The sequence below is a fragment of the Pyxicephalus adspersus genome, chromosome 4 (genome assembly GCF_032062135.1).
Source record: "Pyxicephalus adspersus chromosome 4, UCB_Pads_2.0, whole genome shotgun sequence".
Taxonomy (NCBI): Eukaryota; Metazoa; Chordata; class Amphibia; order Anura; family Pyxicephalidae; genus Pyxicephalus; species Pyxicephalus adspersus.
This window is the reverse complement of record NC_092861.1, coordinates 122,240,121-122,255,577: the sequence shown is the minus strand read 5'-3', so window position 1 is coordinate 122,255,577 and position 15,457 is coordinate 122,240,121. Positions and strand designations below refer to the sequence as shown.

At 35.0% G+C, this 15,457-nt stretch overlaps 1 protein-coding gene across 1 annotated transcript in view; it reads left to right on the top strand.

Moving 5' to 3' along the window:
• Window positions 1-15,457, top strand: part of EFEMP1 (EGF containing fibulin extracellular matrix protein 1) — a 48,783-nt gene that overhangs the window by 25,038 nt on the left and 8,288 nt on the right. Inside the window, exons 5-9 of the mRNA XM_072409506.1 lie at window positions 5,275-5,397; window positions 7,440-7,559; window positions 8,252-8,368; window positions 12,600-12,719; window positions 15,288-15,414. Coding sequence (XP_072265607.1) covers window positions 5,275-5,397; window positions 7,440-7,559; window positions 8,252-8,368; window positions 12,600-12,719; window positions 15,288-15,414 — 607 coding nt within the window. The remainder of the gene's footprint in view (window positions 1-5,274; window positions 5,398-7,439; window positions 7,560-8,251; window positions 8,369-12,599; window positions 12,720-15,287; window positions 15,415-15,457) is intronic.

The following is a 15,457-nucleotide window of genomic DNA, read 5'->3' as shown; positions in this document are numbered from 1 at the left end:
TGTTATAGGGTCAAAATTACTGGGCTGGGGGTTATTGCTTTGCTGAGAATATAGCTGAGGCCTGGGGACTATTGCTGGCCCCCACACTTGCTGCGGTCATTTCAGGGGTTTATTGTGACACCTACCAACTAATTGGACAACCATGCACACATTCTCCAGTGTTCCCCTGAAATGTTGGTTTTTTGTCCAGGGCAGTATTTGGCAAGCATGGAGAGAGTAATAAGCTACACAGCTTTTCCCAAACTTTTTACCCCAAAGGAACTATAATAATATATAATATAATATATATTTAATAATTATTCTGGTCCCAGGAGAACCCCGCTAAAGCCAATACATTGGGTATCCGTAGGAAAGAATGTTCTTCTTACAGTGGCGGTTTGAATACCACCTTTAAAGACAACTAAAATGATATTTGGTGTCATGTTGCTGGCTCTGCTAAGTGGTATTGTCTCAAGAACTTTGCAAGCACCAGCAAGTGGAAGGTCAGTCATAACTCAAGGACCTCCTGGCAACCTTTAATGGAACCGTAGGGTTCCATGAAAACCTAGTTGAGAAAGGCTTAGCTACAGCATCATGATGTACAAGCCCCAATCAGAGCTTAACTGTGACTGACACCACATTCTGCAGTATACATTGAATCTTATGAAAAAATTGATAGGGGTTTACTCCAAGGCTCTTAGTTTGCAATCTGCTCTGCTTACAATGAAATACCAGTTGCACAGAAGGTTGTTATATGCATAGAAGGTGGTCATGCACAGTGGCTTTTATGATACAACTGGGATATTTTCACAGTGTTTTTCTAGCCAGACAACTGCTGCATGTGTTTAAGTGTAATTGAGATAATTTGTGATGCTTCTGGAGTTCTTCACATATGTTTCTGTTAACTTTTCCAACCTTTTTTTAAACTTGATTTATTCTTTTTTTACTTCTTATTGATTTATTTGGATGGAAAATGAGTTCTGACACTAATATCTGAAACAAACGTATACTGTATAGTTTATACTCTGGAGTTTGCATGTTCTGCCTGTGTTAGATTGCAGTTAGATTAATTGGCTTCCCAAATTGACCTTGGACTGTAATAAAGACATATGAGTATGGTAGGGACATTGGATTGGTGAGCCCCTTTGAGGGACAGTTAGTGACATGACTATGGACTTTGTACAGCGTTGCATAATATGTTGGCACTGTATAAATACTGTTAATAATATTAACAATATGCCACAGCACTTTGTTCTACGTTGGCTGTTACAGGAGATAATAAACTTTGTACACTGTGCTGTATGTGATATGCTCTGTACCTTTCCATGTAAACTGCCCATACCCTGTCACTATCTCTGTAATCCTTATCTAGACAGATCAAGCAAAAGCTTGCGTTCATTGTCATTAAACCTTCTCTGTAGAAATGAACATGCTTTCACTAGTGTGTGTAATATATTCATGTGATAAATAAAAAGGCTGTAATACCACTCTCTTCTACTACTTATAGTACTACTACATATATATATAATGCTGGAATATATATATATATATATATATATATATATATATATATATACACATATAATAGGTTGAAGCATTGCATATACAGAAACAAGAACCTCTATAGGAGAATATCTCTCTATTGCTTGGCTAGAGCTTACTATGACAACAGCACAGATCTGTGGTTTCTAAGATTTTACATGAACATCTGAAATTTGTTTTGTTTGGGAGAGTGCCGTTGAATAAATGTTTACACACTGAGATTGCACAACTTCACAGTTGTGTACTCCCTCATAAAAATCACAAATAATTTCAAAATAAATTGGAATCTTTGCTGTTATTATGAACATATGAATTGTAATTATAGAACACAATGCACATTATATTATATACTATTGTATTTTTAGATAAACTGTATAATTTTTAAATACTTTGCTGGAGTAATCATGCTGGATTACTACACAGATCTACAATATACACAAAGCACACCAAAATTCAATTAAAAATACAATGTACATAGTACTTTACTTGCTTACCCCAGAATTCAGCTTTAACTGGGTATTTTGAGTACAACAGTAGTAGTACATATTCTACTTATTCTTCTAAATCAAATCCAATTTTTTTTATTTATTACCTGTCACATAAAGAGCTTCACAGTCATCTCATTACCTCATCTCATCATTACCATCCTTTAATATTTTTCTGAAACACAACACATATTGTTAGACTTTCATAAGCCCCCATATGTTGGTAATATGTGTATTAATATACAGTGTGATATCTTTAAGTACATTTAAAATATAAATATTTTATATTTATGTAAGCAGGGTATTAATGGATCACACAGAGAGCATACATTCAAGGTTTCAAGTGCTCATTAATAACTAAGGATGATTAGCCTTGAACGAATTGTGGTAATGCAGTATACTTGTATGTAGCTATAAAAGCTTTTTTTCAAGTTTCAGGAATGTAGAAGTAGTTGTTTGGTAAAGTCTATTAGGCTGTTGCATAATTACATAGTTTTAATGGTAACTTTAAATATAAATATAATGTTACCAAGTTGCACCTAACTGTATGTGTTTCTTCTACTTTATCTGTATATATGTGTTTTTTGTAGCCTTTAAACCAAAACTTGCATCATAGACCTTTACATATTTACTAATTAAGTTGTAACAGATTCTGTATTTTGCAAGAACAAGGCATGCCCAAACGTATAAGTGTGCACAACATTGGTATTGTGTGGGCATCTTATGGTGTTCTTTGACTATGTTTATTTTAAAGTCAATTCTTGGTAAGGACATAGGATTTTAGGCTTGGACTGTATACTGGATCTCAATATCTCTAACAACCACCAGCCAAATGGGAGACTCTCTGATATGTATATTGAAACCTGTTCTATGGCTTGCTATCATAGGTTCATAGCTTGTGAGTTTGTAGCTAAATACAGCAGATAATGTAGCGGAGAACTCATCCATTATTATTAACTAGAATTTATATAGCACTGACACATTAGGCAGAGACGTCTATTGTCATATAACTGAAGCTGCGTACACATGTGCAATAATTGGAAACAAACGACTAACGGCCATTCGTCCGACAATCGTTAACAAAACAAGTGCACAACGACATCGATGAACGAGAATTGTCACTGGAAACAAACGACCGCCTTGGCGGATCCGATTGGGTGACGATTGTTCACAATCTATTATGTGTACAGTCGTTCAGTGATCGTGGATGGTTCTGCAGTACACTTTCTCCTTTACAGGTCACTTTCTGCATCGTTCAAACGATCATATCTAGCGTGTGCACATTATTGGTGGATTATATTTGAACGATCATATCGTTACAGCATGTACAGAATTGTTCAAAATGCAATCGTTCAAAATAATCATGCATAATCGTTGATCTGTCGTTAGTCGTTCATTTTCTAACGACAATAATTGCACCTGTGTACCTAGCTTAACTGTCCCTGAAAGGGGCTCACAATCTAATGTTGTAGTCTTATGTCATTGTGTAGTCTAAAGACAATTTTTGAGGGAAAGCCAATTAACCTAACTGAATGTTTTGGGATGAGGGAGAAAGCTGGAGTATGCGGAGGAAACCCACGCAGACACAGGTAGAACATAAAAACTCCTTGTAGATAAAGTCCTGGCCGAGATTCGAATCTGTGACCTAGCACTGCAAAGGTGAGAACGCTAACCACTAAACCAACTGAACTGCCTATCCCTGTGAATAAGGCTTATCACTGCCTTTAACACTACAACAATTCTGTGACTAGTAGAGCCACCGAAATTTTGCTATTTAATAACGTGGAGGGCCTCAAACCAGAAAACCAACGTGGACAGCATTAAACCATATATAGCCTGGTCCCATCATCCATGGTCCTCTCCAGGCACACACACATTGATATTAAAGCAGAAACCCAGAAATGAAAATTACATCGTCAGTGGCTATCCAAAGATTGCTGTGAACCTGGAAGAGCCAGTGCCAAAGATGGCAGCTTTGAGTGATGCAGCAGCAACAGGATTCTGGTCCTATCATCACTACATAGCACCTACAAAAAAGTGAATGTGTGCCATAGTTGGCAAGTATGCTATTCATATTATTGACTGATTATGGCAAAAGCTTACCTCACCAACAAAAATGTTCAGTTTTAGGATAAATAACTTTTACAATATCTTTAGAGTACCTTTAGAGTGAGTACACACTGAATTCATCCAAAACACATGGTAATTTCTCTATTAAAGGTCAGGCTACATACACACATGCAATAATTGTCATTGGAAAGGATCTTTCACTATCCTTTCCAACGACAAACGACTGCACAATGCATGAACGAGTGCTGTACATACAGCACCATTCTGCTCTATGGAGAGGGGAAGGGTGGGAAGGACAGAGCTGCACTCTCTCCCCTTCACTTGCATTACGATCGTTCGTCGTCCATCGTCCAAAAATCCGCCAGGACAGTCGAACGGACGATGGACGATGATCGCTGTGCACATGGCTGATTTTCGTCCGATATCGCCCCTGAGCCGATTATTGGATGAGAACCATTTCACGTGCGTACGTAGTCTTTGAGTGCTTTTCTGGTAAATGAACAGGTATTTTTCTATACTTGCAAATGATGATGATAAATTGTAGAATAAGTACTGTAGAAATGAAATATATACATATATATATATATATATATATATGTATATTTATGTTTATTTTTATGTGTTTATTTATTTATTTTTGTTCTAAGCCATAGACTTGAAGTATTGGAGTATGTGTCTGTATGAAATTCATGTAATTCTTCAATGTACATAAGGAAAAGCTGTCTAACCTACAAAGCTGTCTAACTCATTACTTTAAAACTCAAATGTCAGCTCAATAAAACTGACATTTTGACATAACAACCCTAAAATTTTATACATGTCAGCTGAAATTGCGCATTCCATCATCGAAATCTCATTTTTTAGCCTGTGTGGTCTCAGGCTCCTCCATATGTTTCATTAATTATTGAACAAAAATTTTCTATTTCCTTAATCATTTGGTCTATGTTGACATAGTTCTCTGAACTTCATTCTAGGATTAAAGCTGTTTAAAATAGTATAACATTGGTAATGTTGCCTAAATAAGAATATTTTCTTGTTTTTTTGTGTCAGACATAGACATAGTCAGACTATTTCCTTAATCGTTTGGTCTATGTTGACATGGTTCTCTGAACTTCATTCTAGGATTAAAGCTGTTTAAAATAGTATAACATTGGTAATGTTGCCTAAATAAGAATATTTTCTTGTTTTTTTGTGTCAGACATCGATGAGTGTATCAGCGGAACACACAATTGTCGATCAGATCAAGTGTGCACTAATGTGAGGGGGTCGTTCACTTGTCTTTGTCCAAGAGGGTACCAGAAGCGAGGGGAGCAATGCATTGGTGGGTATTGCTGTAACTAATGAATATGCTTCCTTATAGAAACCAGCATATTTTATTATGTGAAAAATATTTTACCAATTGGGCCCACATTTATGGGCTTCTGATTGTTTCAGACAGGCTTTGCAATACAACTTATTTGGACTTCAATAACTGTTTGAAACTGCTCAAATCCAGGTCAGATGTTTAACAGTGGCTCAATGCACCATTTATGAAATTCTTAATGAGACGCCAATTGGCACAGACCTTCAGCAGACTTGACAAGGACAAGCCTAGACTAGAGAAGGTTTCCTGACTGTGAAAAGGTCACATTTATGCTGAATGTAAATTTTGTAACCTTTATCATTTACAAAGTGAGCCGTTGTCACATTTAGAGAAGTTTTTATCAGTTTATGTTGTAGTAATTTGGATTCTTCATCATTTGTTATCAAAGAGATAATAGTCAACTGGATAGAAAGTATAGCAGGTTTTGCAAGATATTATCCCTGCATAGCCAATATACATTTAAGTGGGAAATCCTTGAATACTTTTGCAGACTTCTGGGATTTATAATGTGAATATCTAAAAAGACTGAGGCAAAACACAAAAGTTTGTAGCAATTGGGTAACTAAGAGAGGGAAGGTAGGAAGTAGCTAAATGTATGATGAATGGAAGAATATCTTGACTAAATTTTTATTTTGTCCTAAAATTTCAATTGTGTTCTTCTTTCATCATTGAAACTTCATAAATCTGTCTTTGAAAATGATTTCTTAGTTTCACTTACAGATCACTGTAGTTGACAGGAGCTGACAGTGGTGCATGGTTTATTCTGTAATATCAGTCAGTATTAACACAATATGATATAACATCTGATGCTAAAACTACTGATCCACATTATTATGACCCTTTTTTCCAACTTCATGTAACACTAAATATTGATATCAATGCTGGTACATGCAAAAGCTCTTCTTTTAATTAAATTATGCAAAAGACAAACAATTACATTTCTTAAAATAAAATATGCAAAAAGCCAACATTTTTTTCCATTGTATGGAATGGTTAAAACTCCTCCCCTATGCAAATCACTGAGTAGGGTAAATCACCTCTAAAATCATGAGAACAGATGTCTCCATTAAAAGTTTTCCACACTATTGTTATTCTTGTGAAAACTCACAATTTTAAATATTCCCTCTCTTTTAGTATCAGTCATATTGGTCACCAGGACACAGAAAGAGAGTAAATCTCTTTAACTAGGATACCTTTTACATTATCCAAAAATAAAAATTTTTCTTTCTCACAGTTTGCAAAAATGATGGATCTTTTTAGATTATCATTTTTATGAATTAGGCAATTAGCTGACAATTTTTTGAACGAATTCCAGTTTGTGCATAATTTCCATTCTTTTTACAATTTATTGCCAACAAATTTTAAAAAATGCATTTAGCATGATTTCCACTTTAAATATCAATAGACAGTGTTCACCGGATTGATAGTAGCACATACCAATTTAAGGGGCGATAATCAGCCTATTGGGGGACATCAGATCAATGTTATACCATAATGTACCTATGAGTTGACTGACTGACTTTTCTGTCAATTTGTTAACCGTTGTTAAGAAGGAAGAGTTATTGTACAGAAGGTGTTCTCTTTCTGGAGAAAAATTTACATCTAATTTACTATAAAATCTAATGGAATAACAAAACAAACAAAATGTAAAACTGTGAAAGTCGCATAAAAATAAGGTATACGTTGTAACAATAAATAACAATATGGCTTTCATGTCATGATAATACTAACCTATAACAAAAGTGATATCACCTTCTATTGGACTTGCCATTTAGAAATAAAGAAGAGTTCCCCTCTCATTTGTTGCTACCTTAAACAAATAAGTGAAGTTTTTCAAAAGATAAGCTTTACTGATATATCCAATCAAGAGGTGTTGTATTAGTGAATTGTGGAGTAGATAGATAGATAGATAGATAGATAGATAGATAGATTCATTAAGCATTATTTCTTAATAAATTCAGCTTTTTCACGATTTGTATTTTTCTTTCTCCATATTGTAGACATTGATGAATGTTCATTATCTTCATTTTGCCATCATCATTGTGTCAATACACTGGGATCATATTACTGTCAATGTAACTCCGGTTTCCAGCTTGCAGCAAACAATTACAGCTGTGTGGGTAAGTGATGCTTTTAGCTAGGTAAGTAATCAAATATTTTAATAAAGTAAATAAGCTACATTATATTGTCTTGAAACACAGTCTCCAGCTGAAAAGTCAGGAAGATTCTAGAGTACTTTGGTTAGATAATGGTAAGTCTGCCTAAGTTCTACTTATTGTAGGTTTACAGTGACTCTGTTCTCCATTTTTTCTAGACACTGTGACACCTTGCACACTGTGCCTGGTACACTGTATGTAGCCAAAAGTCAATGAAGATGTTTCTTACAACTGATTCATGAGTTTAACCGACAGCTTCCCATCCATAGTGGGCCCTTACAAGTGGTCCTTGTAGAAACCTAAAAGGATAGGAAATGACAGAAGAGTCAACCCACTAACAAGTGTCCAGAATTGTCTTTATTAAATGTAGCAGCCAACAATGTAAAGTCTAGGGCTACAAAAGCCCCCAGCTTCTGTTATTTCTTATTATTGAAATTTTATTCATGGTAGATTTAACCGTGTCTCCATAAGTAAGCAGAAATCTCCCCAGCAGGGCTTCAAATGCCTCCCCACTCTTTCCAAAATGAAGAACATTTTTGTCTGGTTTTGGGGCACATTTTTCACTGAAGTCTTTCTGTATGATTCTATTGATGCATACAAAAATATTTGTTATATTTATACTGAACTTTAGGAGACTGTTATTTGTCGTTTTCTAGATATTGATGAATGTAGCACCAGTCCTTGTGCGCAAGAATGCTACAACATGATTGGTTCATATGTCTGCCAGTGTAATCCAGGTTATGAACTTAGCAGGGACAGAGTTAATTGTGAAGGTAAGGAAATCTGCATATACAGTCATTCTACATACTACTTCTGTTTGATGCACATTTTTATTGCAAGTATTGCTATCAATTAGTTGATTTGGCTTCCCTTATTTTCCAGTGTCATTTACCATTATCATAAGGCAACTCGAAGTTCCTTATTAATGGTCAAAGTAGTAACAAATTTTAACCCTTGACAAATTTAGTTGTTTAGTTTAGTGCTGTTATTTTACCACTTTTTCTTTTTAAGCCTTTTTTTTTGCTTTAGTTTTACCAAACAATATTGGTAATTGCACACAATATGTACTCACTCAACTATTTAAAGTTCACTGGGTGCAAAGTCAAGCAGTTTATTTTTAGGCTTTACAAAAAATTTTCTGTTCTTTTCAAAGGGTTGCTAGGTTAGCGTCCAAAGGTTCCTAGTAGGTAATCGTCTTAGCCATTATTACCATAAGATTGACTGGTTGTTAAAGAAGGTGCTGTCCTAGATATTGGTACAGAGTAACATCCATTTTTCTACCTTGCCCACCAACTGGTATCTCTAAGCAAAGCTCTAATCAAGTAATCACATCCAGCACCAGACTTCTGTATAGCCAACATAGGGCCTAAGTCTGTTGGGGTATGAGCAAGCAGGGCTCTTCTGTTTGCCTGTTTTTGTTGGTGGGATAGGGGACCAAATGCTTGTAGTTCCTCCTCTGTTGGTTTATACCCCGGGAGATAAACAGAGTAGGAGAACAATTTATCCTAGTGTTCTAGAGAGGCCGAAAGCTTTAAAATATTGGGTGCAGGGCCTGCATGACAGGGTGGGAGGCCTAGACCAGGTTTGGTAAGGGTTAATAAAATGTGCTAGCTGTAGGGAGGGAGCAGGGCTAGCATTAAGTGGGAGGTAGGAGGAGATTAATCTTAGGAGGGTTTAAAAGGGGGCAAACAGAAGTTGGAGGTCTTCTTTTAAAAAGAAAACGTTTCCCGCCCCTTTTGGTTATTTATGTGTGTTTGGGGGGAATAGTGAGTTGGAGGTTGGGGTTTTGGAAGGCAAAGATCCAGTACTTGGTATGTGGTAAATTTTGGCAGGGGGGATCCTCTTTGGTGGAGTCCACCCACTTTATGGTGAGAGGATATTCATTGCTCCTGAGGTGGTGCTGGGCGGCTAGGGGCCAAGCAAGGTGGAGTTGTTGGAGGGGTTAACTTCTTGTTGGGTGTGGGTTTTGTCTTGTGAGACCTGCAGCCTGGTTGTTTGGATTTCTATTTGGAAGTTGGAGTTTATATTATTGAGGGTTATTGTTGTGTATGGTTATGTTTTATTAAATGGTGTAAATTTGTTTTTTTTTTGTTAGTTAGGTTATATTATTTGGGATTTTCTGGAATTTAACTGTTTAAAGTTTGTTATTTATTCATTTTATTATGGGTTGTTTATTTGTTACTTATTGAATGTTAATTTTATTATTTATGGTTTACTAAACGGCTGCTTGCCATCCAATTTAAGTCCATATCCGTGTATGTGTCATTAATAGTTGAAGAATGGTTGGTAAGCAGGGTGGGGTTGTTGGGAAGTAATGGTCAAAGTTGAGATAGATGGGCTCGCTTGAAAACTGTACTTGTGTGACGATTATGTAGTAAGCATAAATTGTCAAATTGGCAGTTAGAAGAGTTGCTCAACACAGTTACAAAAATGTACAAATGTGGCCTTGTTCATCTCTCTCCTTTCCAAATATTGAGTTGGGGATTGTAATGAATGTTGGGGACAAAGCCAGAGTTCAGTTCCCTGTAAACTAACCTTGGACCAGCAGCACACACAGTAATTTTAATTATTACATCTTTGACCTTGTTAGGTTATAAAGCATTGCCAGCATTACCTAAAAAAAACTTGTAAATTATTTTCTTCCTGTGAAAATATTCCCACATTTTAAACAATGTTTGCTAATACAAACTTGTCAAAAGCTGAAGCAACTCATGTAACATTGCATCTGTTTAGAGAATAAACAAAAATGATTTAGAGGCAAACAAATTGATGTTTCCAATTTATGTTGTATCAACAAGTAACACATGTGACATTTAGAAAGCATGTGTAATAGGAGCAGGGCGGGTGCATGATAATTATTTCCATTATGTAGCTGGTGTTCATTTCGGTGAAAAGTATATTTTAATGACAGGAGAAATAGGATAGTACGTGTGTATATGTAATATTTCTATGCAAAGACTAAAAATGTGCAGAATCTTGTACCAATTAGATTTTTGTGGATTTAAAGCATGTTTTTATTATTAGTTTTATATATCTATATTATGTTTGCATTATTGGTTTAGAAACTTCAATATCTATTTATGCAGGTAATTATGAAAAATAGAAAATATTCAGCATCACAGGTTTTACTCACAGCTTAATTACTGAGAGGCAAAATGTCCTTCCTATGTGGTCCCATACAGTCACAAGAAAAAGAAAGTGCACCCTCCTGTACAAAGGTTTAAAAAAGACAAAACTATCACGATCAACCACTAGGGAAATAAACATAAGAGAAATCTGAATATTCCAGATACAACCAAATATACACACCTAATTCTAAGGTTATTATTTAAAAAAAAACTTCTGGTCCATTTTTCAAATTAGATATATTGCTCCCATTTTCTTTTAGCCATGTTTACACTCTTACTCCTGCTCCACACAAAACTCCAACACCACTTTGGAAACATCAAGACACATGATGTTTTGCTTGTGCAGCATGTCAACTTTCTTTGTTGATGGTTTTGGATTCCCCTGATTTGTGGTGGGATTTCTCTCCCAGGAATTTCTATACTATTATTATTACTATTATTAAACAACTTTTGCTTGTTTTTATGTCATAAGGTTGAGTTTAAACAGTTTTATTGTATCCCTTTTCTGTATCTCTCCCATCTATTTGTCTTATTTTTGTGTGTTGCCATATATAAACCCTTTTTTTAGTTTATATTGTTTGTTAAAAATGAAATAAACAGATTAAACAAATACCTCATCTGTTCCTATCAGGTTCTAAAATTGTTAAAATTCAACCTTAATTGTAAAACACCACGCAACAGATTCCACCATGACGTTATTTATTTACCAAAAAAATGAAGCAGAGATCTGGACTTTACCTAGCCCATTGCAACACCTGTTTTTTGTTTTTTTAGCAATTGTGTTGTAGGATTGCTGGTGTGCTTGGGATCATTGTTCTATTAAATGATCCACAGACCTGTCGCACAGATGGCTTCACATTTGACTCTTGATTGTTTTGGTATACAGAAGTTCATGTTCAACACCTTAACTGCAAGGTGCTCAGGTCCTGTTGCTGCAAATTAAGCTCAAATCGTCATCCTGCCACCACCACTACTTGACAGTTGGTGTGAGGTGTTTGTGTTAATACACTGTGTTTGGCTTTTACCAAAAGTGGTGCTGTGCATTTTGGCCAAACATCTCTTTTAAGCAACTGTCATGAATGTATTCCACTTGTGAATATTCTGTCTCACTGTAGAAGAATATTCTTCTGATTGTTTAGAAATGGCCTTATAATCCTTCCCAGGTTAATGGCCAGCAACAACTTAACATTATGATAACGCACATTTGAATGCCAAAACGTCTGCTTTAATAGGAGATCACATTGTCATGATCAATTAATCAAGTGCATTTCATTAGAAGCACCTGGCTACTACTTACCCTCCTAATTCTTAGGGAAATGGTAAGAGTGTACCTAATGATTTCCACACTGCTTCTGCATTTTCACTTAGTCTTTGTTAAAATAAATAATGACACAATATGAAAATATGTTGTGTGTTGTTCTTCTGAGGTTATATTTGCCTAAATTTTATGTAACCTAAGGTCTAAATATATAAATATACATATATTTACATATTCATATATATAGTGAAGATTGAATTTAGGTTGATGTTTTTCTCTAATATTGTCTGTACAGTTCTATTTATCATTGCCAGTTTTATGCAAAATAGAATCATTGCTTAAAGGGAATATAATTTGATAATTTACAAAGTGACAAAAATAAATAGTGTTGATTAAGCATCAAAAATAGATCACCAAAACTTAATTAAACTAAGAAATTTTTTTTAAATTTTAAGTATAGAAAATTACATAATTCATTCTACTAATGATGTTGACTCTTTAAAATACACAGTGGATTTTGCAAATATGCCTAATTATTTAATATTATAATTATTGCCTGTGGATTTGCAGAGAATCATTTGGTGTCAGTGTTTTCATGGTTATTGTATTGTTTAACAGACATTGATGAATGCAGAACAAACAGTTATTTGTGCCAGTACCAATGTGTTAACGAACCAGGAAGGTTTTCCTGTGTATGCCCAGAAGGATATCAGCTTGTTGGAACTCGATCTTGTCAAGGTTTGTAAAATCATTAAATGTTAACTGTCTATATTCTTGTTGTTGATAAAGTATATCATGTTCATATCTCATTGTAGGTTTAAACCCATATGAACTTTTAATTACTTAAGTACATTTAAAGAGGAACTAAACTCAAAAGTCCCGAAAACAACAAAAATACACTTACCTTCAATCCCGCAGGGCAGTCTGATCCATTCGTAATTCTCTTCTATCAGGTCCCGCATCATCTCGGCATCCAGCGCTCTGGACGCCGCCATCTTCTCCTCTTCTTTCGGCTTCTTCTTCCTACATCACCTGACACAGGCGTCAGATCTGGTGACGTAGGTGGAAAAAAAACTTGCCGATCTCACTGTGCATGTGTGAGATCTGCATTTTTTTTTCCTTTTGTCAAAAGGGTTCCTTCTGCGCATGCCTGAGATGCTCGGGCATGCGCAAATGGAGCACCCATTTATTTAGGGGGTGGTGCTTAAAAAAAGGGTGTTGCACTTAAAAAATAAAACAAACAACAGAATTTTTACTCTACATAAAAGGGTTGTCTACCCTTTATTGAAAAGTGAAATTTCTTAGTTTAGGTACGCTTCAAGTTGCATCAAAACAAAAAGTCTGCAACATTGTTTAGTTTATTTTCCTTAGAAAACTATCATAAACATGGTACAAGGACCTGTTCCTTGCCAGCATGTTGCAGAAAAGGACCCTTTGTGGAAGGAGCGGTCTTTCTACAGAAGTCTGAAATCTCTGAGATATCACTGTGTATCCAGAACCCAGAACAGTGGTCCTTCTCAGCAGTACAATCCTTACAATCCTTACAAGAGGATTTTCTCTTTAGGATGTGAGTGCTTTTCAAAGAAAATTCATTTTGTTTTTTCATACCTGAAATGTATTACACGATTTAAATGTAAATTTCAAATTGGCTTGAAAAGATGAAATGCATATTCATAAAAATGTATTTTACATTGTTTGTATATATTGTAATTAACAGGTGGGCAGAGTTTCTCACTGATATTTGAGAGCAGCTTGTGAAATGTTACTATACAGTAATATCCATAGCAAATGGTTATATAAAATAAAGCACTAAAGCATGTGGTCTGGCCTGTTAAAATATTCATGTTCACTCATTTCAATAATATTGGTGCATTGGGTGGATCTAGTGGCCCAATATTAAACTATGCATAGTTGGTAAAATCCCCTAAACTCCTTAAAAATCCAAAATCAAAGTGATAACAATGATGCATCATATGGAATCATGGAATTGTAGTAGTTATGAAATTAGATGATATGCGCAAACACTAAACGTGTGGACTCTCTACTGGCTACACTACAGTAGCTATAGAAAAATATCGCCCCCTCAATATATTCACATTTTGTTAGCATGCTTTTTAGCATGAAATAGAACAAACACAAAAATAAAATTCTAGCTGTATTTGCCCAATGAAATGTATAAGATATATACAAAGATATACAGTAATAGCAACAGTTCAAAAAAAAATTAAAAATCATAATCACTGAGATGAGTAAAGGATCACCCCCTTCTAAAAAAAATCCTTGTAAACTTCATCAGATGTAACTAATCACCTTCTTTGTTGTACACCAAAAATTGTAATGCATTTCTGTGATAATTTTTGGAACATTCCCGTGCTTAGTAGTTTAACTGAAAAGTCAAAAGATCTCAGGCGTAACATTTTGGTGAGGCACAAATTGAGACATTGATAGCAAAAGTTTTCAAAGGTTTTAGGATATGATACAGGTTTTATCAGTTCTGAGGTAGCTTCTGTTGTGAAACGCGTCAAACACTGTATGAGACTGGATGTGCAAACAATGTTTCTGTAACAGCTAATATATCATTGAATTTTTAATTATATAATATATTATAGTTTAAACTTGGAAATACACTCTATACACTCTATAAGTAATACCTCTAAAGTCCTTAAAATTGATTCTGTTGTGGTTATGTAAAATTGGTAGATCTGGCACTAAAAATATATACCAATCCCTGGGTAACTTAGAATATAAGGTTTCCTAAATTAGGAAGGACTAATAGCGCGGTACAGTAGTTGGTGTTACAGAGAAGGTTAACAGGAAGGTCAGTGTTAAGATTACTGGAACAACAATCTATGAACAGTATGCATTAAGATGTATCATACAAGTTAGATGTTGCAGTTCTCACCATTTGTTAACTAACTAATTTCCTTGGTAAATAAATTTTCCATGCTAATATTTGTACACTAATGCAAGGTCTTGGTGCGTGCAGTTAGTTTATTACCATCTGTGATTGCTAATTAATAAAGGGATATGAGCTGTTTTATAATACAGATTTATTGTATTTAACACTTTGATTTAATACTTAGAAATTAACCAGGATACAGCTGTGCTTTACAGTACAAAGAAAAATATTTCTAATATCATGGTTGTTAAATAGTTTAGTTGTTATAAATGTCGAAACATTTTGTTATTTCAGTGACTGGGGGAGGACTATATTAAGGAACTAACTTTTTATTTTATAATACCAATATGTTATTCCAAGAGGATACTATGTAATGCGTAATGAGAGAATGTTTAAAATATTTCCAGACATAAATGAATGTGAAAGCAACACTCATGATTGTGGGGAAGAAGCCACGTGTTGGAACTACTTTGGGGGATTCCGGTGTTACCCAGCTAATCCTTGCCAAGAACCCTACGTACGCATGTCAGATAAGTAAGTTTAAGTTCATATTAAAAGTTTCTGTTATTTTACCTAA